This window comes from Eurytemora carolleeae, unplaced genomic scaffold (assembly GCF_000591075.1).
Source record: "Eurytemora carolleeae unplaced genomic scaffold, Eaff_2.0 scaffold481, whole genome shotgun sequence".
Taxonomy (NCBI): Eukaryota; Metazoa; Arthropoda; class Copepoda; order Calanoida; family Temoridae; genus Eurytemora; species Eurytemora carolleeae.
This window is the reverse complement of record NW_019396461.1, coordinates 152,621-166,253: the sequence shown is the minus strand read 5'-3', so window position 1 is coordinate 166,253 and position 13,633 is coordinate 152,621. Positions and strand designations below refer to the sequence as shown.

Below are 13,633 nucleotides of genomic sequence, written 5' to 3'. Positions count from 1 at the left end.
CCCTTTTCAGATAGCAACTACTAGCCCCTTTTCAGATAGCAACTACTAGCCCCTTTTCAGATAGCAACTACTAGCCCCTTTTCAGATAGCAACTACTAGTCCCTTTTCAGATAGCAACTACTAGCCCCTTTTCAGATAGCAACTACTAGCCCCTTTTCATCTAGGGATTATTCAGACATTTTCATATCAAATTATATTTGTCAATACAGTTAACCTGATTTCTTATCAAAATCTTCCACCCAAATGTGAACATTATTATCTTTAAAAACAATGTTTTAACGAAAACTTGAAACTTCTGTAAAATACTATGTTTGGTTTCAGTAAACTTTTTTACAGTAACTGAATAAAGCGTGGAGATAATGGAATCACTTTATAAAGATTATGTTTAAATATCAGGATATGATAATAATCATAACTCTGATTGCGTGCACAGTGTGTGTTTATATATATTTGGTATATTTAAGAAAAGTAATGGGGCAGAGTAGATTCATCAGTAACGGGGTTTATGAGATTAAGAAACAAAAGTATAGGAGTAAGAAGACTATATATATATATATATGATAAGAAAAATGGAGGGATATGTAGGAAAAAGAAGAAAGGAGGGCAAGAATAAAGAAGAATGGAGGGAGGTAGTATATAGATGAATGGAGGGAGGGCGAGAATAAAGAAGAATGGAGGGATATGAAGGAAAAAGAAGAATGGAGGAAGATGTAGGATACAGAAGAATAGAGTGAGGTGTAGGATATAAAAAGAATGGCGGGAGGTGTAGGATATAAAAGAATGGAGTGAAGTGTAGGATATAGAAGAATAGAGGAAGATGTAGGATATAGAAGAATGGAGGGAGGTGTAGGATATAGAAGAATGGAGGGAGTTGTAGGATATAGAAGAATGGAGTGAAGTGTAGGATATAGAAGAATAGAGGAAGATGTAGGATATAGAGTGAGGTGTAGGATATAGAATAATGGAGTGATGTGTAGGATATAAAAGAATGGAAGAAGATGTAGGATAAAGAAGAATGGAGGGAGGAGTAAGATATAGAAGAATGGAGTGAGCTGTAGGATATAGAAAAATGGAGGGAGGTGTAGGATATAGAAGAATGGAGGAAGATGTAGGATAAAGAAGAATGGAGGGAGGAGTAAGATATAGAAGAATGGAGTGAAGTGTAGGATATAGATGAATGGAGGGAGGTGTAGGATAATAAGATGGAGGAAGATGTAGGATATAGAACGTTGGAGGAAGATGTAGGATATAGAAGAATGGAGGGAGGTGTAGGATATAGAAGAATGGAGGAAAATGTAGGAAATAGAAGAATAAAGGAATGGAGGGAGGTGTAGAATATAGAAGAATGGAGGAAAATGTAGGATAGAGAAGAATAGAGGGAGGGGTAGAATATAGAAGAATGGAGGGAGGTGTAGGATAAAGAATAAAGGAGGGAGGTGTAGAATAAGAAGAATGGAAGGAGATGTAGGATATAGAAGAATGGAGAGAGGAATAAGATATAAAAGAATAGAGAGAGGGGTAGGATATAGAAGAATGGTGGGAAGGGTTGGATATAGAAGAATGGAGGGAGGAGAAAGATATAGAAGAATAGAGGGAGGGTGTAGGATATAGGTAAATGGAGGGAGGAGTAAGATATAGAAGAATGGAGGGTAGGGTTGGATATAGAAGAATGGAGGGAGGAGTAAGATATAGAAGAATGGAGGGTAGGGGTAGGATATAGAAGAATGGAGGGAGGAGTAAGATATAGAAGAATGGAAGGTAGGATATTATAGATAAACCTAATCCTATAAATGAGAATGATGATGATGACTATTAAGTGAAGATATGAAGGAAATAATGAAAAGAACTGAGATGAGAAAGGTTTAGTTTGTATATTTGATTAAGATTAAGATCTTATTTTTGCAAATGTGCGAATAAAATGGCAAAATCTACAGTAAATTCTAGCTTAGTGTCGACACATCTCATCTAATCCTGGTTTTATTTCAGGGTTTCAAGAGACAGGAGGGAATCCTCAAGAGATTGGTTTGGAAAACCTTAGATGTTTTATGGAGATGTCCCTTGACTCACAAAACAATATTTCTGATTTTATACAAACCTTTGATATTTTAAAATTGGGTTGCAATAGTTTAGGGATTAGAAAATGAGAGATGTGACAAGAACGCTTGAATGCGAATATAAAATTATATGTATCCTAGATAGCCCAACCTTCTTATTTATTTTTGAAACCTACATCTATCTATCTTTCTATCTATCTATTTATAGTTTATTCTATCCGAATTTCTGCAATCCCTTCCTATTTTTAAATCCCCCAAGGGTCAAATATACTTTACTTTCTGGCGCTATAAACCAACCTTTTTACTTTTATTGTTTTTAAATGTATTTTCCTCCGTACAACTATCTCTCTATTTATCTATCTATCTATGTATCTATCTATTTATTTATCTTTCTATCTATTTATCTATCTATCTATCTATCTATCTATCTGTCTGTCTATCTATCCATCTATCTATCTATCTATCTATCTATCTATCTATCTATCTATCTATCTATCTGTCTATCTATCTATCTATATATCCATCTTTCGATCCATATATCTATAAATCTACCTATCTATCTATCTATCTATCTATCTATGTATTTCTATATATATCTATATATCTATCTATCTGTCTATTTATCTTTCTATATATCTATCTATCTATCTATCCATCTATCAACCCTGTGTTTACTTCTATTTATTCTCATCTCTGTTTCCGTCTATAAAGGATGGACCTGAATATTTTTATTGACTAATGTTGTTAAAAACAAAAAGTTTCAAAATGAAAATAAAAATGCTCTGCAGGATAACTGTTTAAAAAAAAATAACACTTTAATTGGTCACATTTCTTTTTCAGGGCCAGTGATTTAAAATCTTATTTTGGCTGGCTTTCCTTTTCCCTTCTTTTATTAGATTGATGATTCTAATAAACCATCGTACAGCAAAATATAGAATGGAAAAAAATTTAAATTATTTACAAAATATGGTAAGCTTTAGGAGAAGCTTTTTGTATTTATCCTTAAGCTTTCAGGTTAGTATTTTTGAAATTTTAGTTTTGTGAAAACTTAAGATTTTCATGCTCAAGCTTTTTTGCTCTTTACAGGAATTTACATCATTCACTTTCCCTGAATTAAAAATAGATATTGACTATTTGTGATTCAAAAATTTTCATTAGCAAATCTATTTATGGTTTAACTCAAATCTCTACATTTTATACCTCAGTTATTTTGATGCAAATAGCTTATTAATAGTTCAGTAGAAATAAAGGGAATAAAAACAGGCAAAATATATATCTTAATAAACTATTATATATGATAAGGTAATAATCTAGTTGTTTAGTCTACATTCATTAAGTTTTACCCTAATTGAGTTTTTCAGGAAAGAAAAAAATTTCGCATACGGCGCGCCCCCTTCTTATCTATCTATACTTTTTAAGCTTTTGTGCCCCCCCCCCCTTTGTAAATTCCTAGCTACGGGCCTGTTTGGGTCAGTCGGGGTGGACGATAATTGAACTATTGAACATCCTGTCACACTGAACCTGACAACCCCTGTATATTTTGTAATTAAACACCCTGTATATATTGTAGAACATAGATAAACGTGGTAATAAACCCACCCACTGACACGTGCACATATGTAATATTGCAGAAACTTCGCAAACATTTTTGCACAATACGAGCTCAGGACTCACACTACTTGTCTCATTTAGGCGGGGTAATTGCTAATTTTGGCAGCATTCAAACATTTTAGCAACAATTCCGCAATCTTGCATTGTTACCCTTGGTTCTCCTGTCCCTTAGTTGATCATATTTCTAGCTGTTATTGCAATGGGTGTACTATTAATATTTTCAAATTTTCGTAGGATAAATCGGTTATTCTGAAAGATATTTCAGTTATTTTTGTAGGATACATTCAGTTATTTTGTAGGATACATTCAGTTTTTTGTAGGATGCATTCAGTTATTCTGTAGGATACATCCAGTTTTTCTGTAGGATACATTCAGTAAACATGTAGGATACTTTCAGTTATTCTGTAGGATACAATCAGTTATTCTGTAGGATAGATTCAGTAAACACGGGGCGGGTATACATGAAGGGGAGGGGTTAACATGAAGGGGCGGGTATACATGAATGGGGCGTAGTTGTGAATAGTTGAGCAGAAGGTTTTATAGAAGGCGCAGGTGTTACGTAAACGGTACAAATTTAAGTTTGTAGCTAACCCAGCTCACACCTTTAGGTTTGCTAGAAGAATTACATTTCGATATTTTTTGTTTTAATTATCAAACAGATAAGAGCTTCACAGGGAACCATTTTGAATTAAATTTTTTTCGTCTGCAAAATAATCAAAACATATTTTGCACATTAAATATAATAATATGATATAATTATATGATTTTTATTAATTTTCAGCAACATGATGTAAATAATGGTCTTTTAGTAAAGTTAAAGCAATGAGACTTGAATCCTGTGGAATTGTTTAAGTAAGAACCAACGATCTAACGATATATACGAACGAATCTAATATAAACATATGATTAAAAGTTTCAACATTTTAGAGAGCCATGATTTTTAAACGATTTTTGTTTTGTTTGGTCAAAATGTGCCTAAAATGACAGAACATCCCTATCATCGTATCAATTTTTTACTTCGATTCGTAAATTGTTTTAAATATTAATAGACCCTCACCTCCCTTCTCCACTTCCACTTCCCCCTTAGTGATTATATCATCTGTATTATTATTATATTGAACCTATGTTTAGTCGAATCAACCCCTGGAAATTGAAAAACAATCTGAATTGTCTGTGAAACTAAAACTGGTTTACGCCTATTGTAAAACTTTACTGAGCACTGGGAAAAAATTTATATTTTTAATTTGTGTCAATATTGAAGGATTTTACGATGCTATAAATGTTGGTTCGCAATTATGATTTTAATGGAGGGAGGGTAGGGGTTTAATGTAACCTAGGCTTTTTTCTTTTATTTTATTTGTAAACATTTTCTCTTTGAATACATTGTAAACCAAAAAACTAAAATTTCTTGGATTTTATAAAAAAATCGTGGATTTTCCAAATTTTCAATAATCGAATTTTGTTAGAGGCAAATTTTGAAAATTCGATCATCCATAAACCTTCCCTGGGGTCACGTGGGGTTCCACAAAAAATTTGGGCCTGATCGGTTCAGCCGTTTTGACGTTTATTTGATACAAACAAACAAAATAACAGACAAACACCCTGACAGACAAGCAAAGTATTTTATGTAAATGTATAATGTATATATATTCCAACAAAAAATGTTACTGTAGCGTGTAGACGTAAAATTTATTAAGTGATTCTTCGATGTACGAGTCACAACGCTCAATATGATTAAGTGATTCTTCGATGTACGAGTCATAACGCTCAATCTGATTAAGAATGAGGAAGATCTTACTTTTACATTTTATTGCTTTTCATTTCAACAATTTGTTCATTAAAAACATAAATGAAAAGTAATTATCTTCAGTTAGAAACGTGAGAATTTCTCATTCATCCTTGATCAGACAAACGTATAATGGGTGGTACCGTTGTAAATCTGACATTTCATTCTGTAAATTGAGGATTACTTAAAACTATGTCTCCAAACAACGAAAAAATCTTGGAAATAAATTAAGTCTTTGCCACAAACTCTAGTTTTCTAATCTCTAGATCTTTGCAACCCAACGTCATAGATCTTAGATATTTCAAAGCGCGATTGCAAACCACGACCGGCGGGATTTCCGACGCTCTAGCTCCCTTGTACGTGAAGCTATTCGACTGGCAATACCATATTTTGAACGGGCGAGGGCCGGCCTTACTGGTCCCCGAATCTCGTCAGGCTATGAATTCTTCTTATTCTTATAAACTTTATTAATCGAAAACATGAGTACTAAAATATAAGAAATAATTGAATCAAAAATACGATAAAATATCGTCATAAATTATACCACGATGTGAATCTGCTAGACGCCGATTCGCGCACTCAAATATAGAAAGCTATGAATTCTGTTTTAGATGAAATAGTCTAAGTTTAAAAAGTCAAAGGTTTACACCATCCGGTTGCAAAGAGATAGGAATTAGAAATCTTGAGTTTATTGCAAAGACTCAATTCCTATTTGAGAATGATCTAAATAAATAAATATACATGAACAATCAACCTTATCATCCTTCCGGTCAAACCGTCCAACTTTCTCCCAGGTTACAACAAGAACTTCAGCAGCTGAGAACCTCACCGAACTAAAGAGCAAGGAAAGGAACTGATTACTCGCCTTAAATTCGAATTTACAATCTCTGTATTTATGCAACCTGATATCTCACACCGGACTAACCAGGGTGAATTGCATTTGGTTTCTATTTCGTCTATATATAATTCTATTTGGTCTATAATTCAACAATCTTTAAACTTAGGGAGTTTATAACATTACTTTTTCGTTTAAAAAGCATATCCCAACAAAAAGTGTAAATAAAGAAGGATACAAAATTATGTTAAACCGGTCAAATTGTGATCGAAAGTTTTAGTTTTCTGGGATAAGAACCGTTAAATCCGCGTAATCTTAGATCTTTGATATTTTAAACTATCAAATAGTAAAACTTTTAAAAAAATTGCGAGGTTACACAATCAGAATAGAGTTGAGATGAGTAATCAGTTTCTTAATTTAAAAAATAAGCATTGAAAACTGGGTAATAATTTTCAGGCAACTTACCTAAATTTAGAATTAATCAATGCATTAGTAATTCTCAAATCCTCCGCTGAACTAGAGACTCGCCAGGATATCTGATATAAATGAAACTTTTCAGTTTTTTATCTCAAAAGTTGTCCTCACTTACATTTTCTGTCATACGTGTAATTCATATCTTCATTTGATACCTGACCTGTGATACTTCTTCTTTTATATCTGACCTTTGATACTTGACTTTTGATACCTGATCTTTAATACCTGACCTTTGCTACCTGAATTTTGATACTTGACTTTTGATACCTGACCTTTGATACCTGACCTTTGAAACCTGACCTTTGATACCTAACCTTTGATACCTAACCTTTGATACCTGAATACTTGACCTTTGATACCTGATCTATGATACCTGACCTTTGATACCTGACCTTTAAAACCTGACCTTTGATACTTACCCTTTGATACCTGAATACCTGACCTTTGATACCTGACCTTTGATACCTGAACTTTGATACCTGACCTTTGATACCTGACCTTTGATACCTGACCTTTGATACCAGACCTTTGATACCTGACCTTTGATACCTGACCTTTGATACCTGGTCTTTGATACCTGACCTTTGATACATGACCTTTGATGCATGACTTTTGATACCTGTCTTGTGATATCTGTCTTATGGTACTTGTCCTTTGATATCTGACTTTTGATACATAACTTTTGATATCTATTCTTTGATAACTGTCCTTTGATACCTGTCCTTTGCTACCTGTCCTTTGATACATGTCCTTTTCTTGCCTGTCAATAATACCTATATCCTTTAATAAATACATGATCTTTGATACATGTCTTTTTAGACTTGTCCTTTAATGCTTGGTCTTTGATAATTGTCCTTTCATATCTGTTTTTTGATATTCATCCTTTGCTATCTGAAAATCTACGTGTCCTGTTCTCCTGATATCTATATCTGAGTAGAAGGGTATATATCTACCTGTCCTGTTCTCCTGATATCTATATCTGAGTAAAAGGGTGATATATCTACCTGTCCTGTTCTCCTGATATCTATATCTGAGTAAAAGGGTGCTATGATAGGATAGTCCATAGGCATCTCAACATTGTAGTAGCTTGGAACCTCGGTTAGAAATGAAACCAAACCATTTTCATTTATCTAATAAAAGCTAAATTATTTTATTATTATATTTATATTAATACATTATTATTATTATTATAAAGCCGGGACAATTAAGGATATGTACATATGTGGATTATTCAGTGAATTTACTTGAATTTACGGATAGTTTTAGGCTCAAGAATCCCTTTGCAACTAATCCCTTTCAAGAAGAAATATGTAGTTAAAAACTAAACAAACAAGACACCAAATATGAAAAGAAAATTTGTTGGTTGAATAATCACAAAATACCAAATATATTTTAAATATGGATTTAGAAACTGTTCACCTAAAGCTCAAAAATGGCGCAATAGGATGAAATATTTTTAATTTCCTGAAACCAAGATAATGCTATAACATGAAGTTTTCTAGGAGCTGGAAACTATTAGATAGATAGATAGATAGATAGATAGATAGATAGATAGATAGATAAATAGATAGAAATAGATAGATAGATAGATAGATAGATAGAAAGATAAATTGTATATGTTCACTTACATAAACTGAATTAAACTCTCTTTGGTAGAAAATGAACGGAGTTGTAAGGATGGCTTCGACACTGAACACAGATAAAAATGCAAGCAATAAACAAATGCATTAAAAAAAAGATTAGTTTTGTATCATTGCATATTTCCTATTCGGAGCTGGACGCAAAAATTTTAATTTCGATAATTTGTCAATAATTTTTTGTTTCTATAAATGTCCATGGAATTCTGAAATTGAATTTTTAATGCTCTAAGAAAGTCACGGTTTTTATGAACGTAATAATTATTTTTAAAGTTAAAGAACAACATCTGAGCTTGGCTGAATATCAAGCAACTTGATGAAATTTTTGAAATTTTCATTTTTTTTATCTGCAATTGAAATGAATTAATTACCTGCAAATAATTTGAAAATTTCGATTAAAAAAATGATAATGAGTCGAAAAAAATGTTTAATAGAAACTTTTTCTCTAATTTGGTCTAACCTGTTTCCGTCTTCATCTTGGTTTTCAAGGAAAGAATCTCCAGTTGGTTTTCCAAATGGATATAATTCATCTACAGATAAACTTACAACCTGAACACAACTAGATAATTCATCTACAGATAAACTTACAACCTAAACACAACTAGATAATTCATCTACAGATAAACTTACAACCTAAACACAACTAGATAATTCATCTACAGATAAACTTACAACCTAAACACAACTCGATAATTCATCTACAGATAAACTTACAACCTAAACACAACTAAAGTGATTCTAAGTAAACCTACATTTTAAAGTGCCATAAACTATTCACATCGGTACCTTCTAAACTTACTGAAGAAACCATATGTTCTCTGGCTGAAAGTGGACATCGAGGCTTTTTAACGACAATTTTATTTCATGGCTTACATTTAAATCAACATCTTATTCTTACATAACATCAACCAAGGATGTAAAGCAAGGAAAGTTATTTCAGAAGTGTACACATCTTTTGTACTGCAGTGTACTGTCTCTGGGCGCTATTGTAAACACAAGACGGATGTCGAAGCCTGACATGGGATCCATCTTTCACATAAAAAAAATCAATGAAATATTCTGGTCATAGGAAAGTATTATGTCAGTTATCAAAATTATCAAAATTTAATGCTTTTAACCTCCTCGGATACTAAACGAACACTGATGCATCTATTCTTGTTTACAAATTCCACCCAGAGAGAACTGGTTTCAATATGTACGCAGAGTATGCGAAAACGCAATTAACTTTCCTTGCATTACATTCTTGACATCAACCATGTTTTCTTTTTACCTGATTCAAAACAGTCAATAATAATATCAGCTTGAACTCCATTGTTTCATTATTTTTCTAATTTCTGAAAATATCGATTTCAATTTACGTTCAAAGTATTCTGGAGAATGGTTCGCCATTTCACCGTATTTTTGTTGTTATTTTTATAATCATCAAAACAATAGAGGGTTTAAATGTTGATACAGGGATTAGCTTTAAGTTTCTATCAATTGGATGATATTTTGACTTTGTGGTAAATGTTCAGTTTATTATTCTCATTCTTCTTTTTAAATACTTTTTCCCCATGATTCTATCAGATAAATATTCTTTAATTGTTTAAAAATTGTTTGATTTCCCCCTCTTTGCAATAAACATAAATACAAACCCTACATCAAATATTCAATATTTATTTATATATATAATCCTTAACATTTGTATATATTTCCTTTCTATCACATCTGGTTGTCGGTGTCATGGTGCACTAGTAATTTGTTTCAATGTCCCTCAAACAATCATCTATATTGTAAACACGTGTAAATCAATCCCGGGAAGGATTTTAACTAGTTCTGCAAACCCTCCCTCCACCCTTTTCACCCTTTCCATTAACCCGCAATTAATCCCCCCATATACATGTTTAATCCTCTAGTAATCCTCTGTTGACCACACACACTCCCTCTATTGTTAAATTCTAAATATATTGTTTTATACAGTTGGTCAAATTAACACTTTTCTAATGTGCAGACATATTTAGCATGTGCTGTTTTATCAAATACAGACAGAGCAGGAGCTCCTGTGCAGGCCAGATTATTTTACTAAACAAAAATGCAACATTCGTTATATTTTGTAATTCTTTACTTGCTCTCTGAAACTGAATAAACCAAGCGTAAAAGAATTGAGCTTTGTCAGAAACTCTGGTTTTCTAATCCCTATATTTTTAAAATCTAAAGTTGTAACCCTTAGATATTTTAAAGAATTCTATTAAATCAAATAAACTAAATTTAGAATATAAAAGGTTTGCCCCTTTATGATATATTGATTAGAAAATTTGAGTTTGTGGTAAAAACTCAATTTCTTTGTAAATATTGTATCATATTTCTAACCGACGTTTCCAAAATAGATCAATGCAATACTAGAACCAATAATTAGATAAATAAATCCACACTAGATTTCTTGGTTTGAGGACAACTGCCAATGTTAGCTTTCGTCAAAGAAACATTGGATTAAAATAAAATTAGAATTGATCGGTGCAATAGCTAACTTCAACTTAGTTTTTAACCCCCTTTTATGTTTCGTGAACACTCCCTTTAAATGCCTTCTAATTCAGCTCTGGCGAGAAGTAGTTGAGCAATGTAAAAGTTAAATAATTTCTCTTAAAATTGAACCAAGGGAAATGGTTCAACTAATAGAACTCCATGAACTAGAATCAACTATATTCTCAAAGTTGATTAAATCTTGTTCCAGTTTTAGGAGAGTTTTTAGGTCACTAAAAGCCTTGCACACTGTTCTTTTGAGACCGACAGACGTTAAAAGTCGTGTCACTCGGATAACAATTTTTTTAGCACGAAACCTACATTAAAAACTTGAAAACTCGAGTCTTTTCTCACAGTCTAACAAGGAAATTGAGTCTTTGCCACAAACTCTGATTTTAAATCCCTATATCTTTGCAACCCAATGTCGTAAACCTTATAAATTTCAGTATATGAATTTGTTTAGATCAAAAATCTAAGTTTGAAATATCAATGGTTTACTTAACTTGCAGGTTGTGAAGATATAGGGATAAGAAAATTTGAGCTTGTGGCAAAGGATCATTTTTTTTGCAAAAACGGTGCTATTTAAATATATTCTATTTCTGTAGATTTCTCCGTAAATCCGATACGACTGATTCATCTTATGATTAAGCCTAGATGAGATACTTGTGTAAATATATAGAGATAAAAACTGGTTTAAATATAGGGTTCATTGCAGTTCAAACTTATTAAGAGACCGCACACAAACTAACAAACAATACGAGAGTAGTTTAATTCTCTATGCAAAAAAAGTATCTTATAACGCATTTTGCAAATTAAATTAAAATCTGAATCTTATATTTTTTAACCCTGATGTCAATAAAATTCATTTAAGGCACCTGCCCATGAAAGTGCAAAGAAATAAACGTTTATCTATCTATCTCAATAAAATGTGGAACTAAAATCTACGTTATTTACTCAATAGAGGTTTGGTCCTTCATCATTATACAATTTTAAAAAACCTGATGTCGTCTTAGACAAGTAATCACTCAGAACCTTTTTAAAAAGATTATCTCGATTTTTGAACGCAATTTGTTATTGTCCATTCTTTTTTCCTAGCGCGCAAAAAATCGAGCTCAATGATCTTATAAAATTAAAGCACAGTGGCTGAGAAAACAAAAAGCGGAATAAGCGATATTTTGCAAAACATTTTTAACATTTTTGTTTGCTCCGGATTTTTGGTAAAAAAAAGCACAAAATGTGACAAAAAAATCTCAAATATTTTTGGAACATTCAAAAACAAAACCACGAAACCTATTTTAAATTTAATGGGATATTATTATTTCTAAAATAATTAAAAGAAATATGACAGACAGAAGAAGAAAAATGTTAATTTTACAAATTTTGATTTTCTATGGGACCGCGCACACTTTTTGTTGAATTCTTGAAAAATTTTCTCTTGAAAACCTCTTCTCCGTTTTTTCTTAGTTTATGTTCAGGTACAAAAGACCCGCTGCAGATCTAAAGAAAATTAAGGAGCCGTGTTAATATACACTGATGGTAAAGACTTTCTGCAGAAATACACTTTTTTTTTGCAGATTTTTTGACAATAAATTATTCAATGTTTCTATAATTGAATATCGAAGCAAACAAAAATTTCAAAAATTTTGTGCAATACATCGCTAATCCTGTTTTGCTTTATTCTCCCCCTGTATAAAATATGAATAAAAAATGAAAAACAAATGAAAATGATAAAAGTATCAGTATAATTACACAGTAAAAGATTTATAAGAAAATGGTGGGTTAAAAAATAATTTTGAATATTTTATTGTATATATTTAAAAAAGCATGATTTGAGAAATATTGTCATTTTTTACAATTTATTGTTTCTTTTTAAGAAACCGTTCCAATTACGTTGAATCAGTTTTATATTTACAAATTAGGGTCAAATATTCATATTAAATATGTTTATATAAGATTGTTTTAGATCAGGTCTGAAGCGTGGTAAATACATTAAGCTCATTGAAATATTAGATGTAGTAACTGTAAGCAGTTTTAAATTCTTTGGTAATATAGTTAATACATTTTAAAAGTCGAACTTTAAGCTTAATAATGTTGGCATCAATTGTAAAAAACAATAGTTACGATATTCAAAAGATTTTTCCAATTTCATTATATTACAATAACAATTTGACCATTTTAAGGGTTTTTAGTTCGAAAAAAGGTAATTTACAAATGTATAAAAGATTTGACAGAAAATAAACTGACAAAATATTTAGAATTTGTTGAATAAAGTGCGAAGGATGAAATAAAGTCCGGTTGAGATGAGGATATCACGAATATCCAGGATATCACGGGACCTAAACAAGGTTAGGAGCAGAATATTCCTTCTCTCAGCAACATCCTCATCTCTCCTCCTAGTATATCCTCTCACCCCATCCTCCTCCTCATCCCTCTCATTCATCATCCTGGTTTCTTCCTCCAACCTATCCGCGATGTTTCGAAGAGTTTCTCCGGTTTTCTGAAACTGCGAGTTTTTCTCTGCAGTTTGAAAAATGCGCAATCTGAATGTTGAAGATTGTTTAGGTGTAGAGGATCTAGGAATCAGATCTGGAAGAGAAGGATTGGATCCTTGATCCAGATTAGGGGAAGCTGGAGATAGCGGGATAAGATCCGGGAGGTTGGATTTTTGTCTTTCTGATTCAGGGTTTAAGTTGGTATCATCTGAAACTGGGTATAATCTCGATATTCTTGAACCCTT

General features: G+C 32.1%; 1 protein-coding gene across 5 annotated transcripts in view; it reads right to left on the bottom strand.

The window, feature by feature from the left end:
• LOC111703716 (nidogen-1) overlaps positions 1 to 9,751 on the bottom strand; it is a 40,537-nt gene extending 30,786 nt beyond the window's left edge. For all 5 annotated transcript variants that reach the window (XM_023475743.1, XM_023475744.1, XM_023475746.1 and 2 more), the window contains exons 1-6: positions 9,668 to 9,751; positions 8,858 to 8,946; positions 8,389 to 8,449; positions 7,765 to 7,890; positions 6,752 to 6,822; positions 6,206 to 6,284 (exon numbers count right to left, since the gene is read on the bottom strand). In XM_023475743.1, the coding sequence (XP_023331511.1) occupies positions 6,206 to 6,284; positions 6,752 to 6,822; positions 7,765 to 7,890; positions 8,389 to 8,449; positions 8,858 to 8,946; positions 9,668 to 9,709 (468 nt within the window). In that variant the 5' untranslated portion in view covers positions 9,710 to 9,751. The remainder of the gene's footprint in view (positions 1 to 6,205; positions 6,285 to 6,751; positions 6,823 to 7,764; positions 7,891 to 8,388; positions 8,450 to 8,857; positions 8,947 to 9,667) is intronic.
• Positions 9,752 to 13,633: the final 3,882 nt, after the last annotated feature.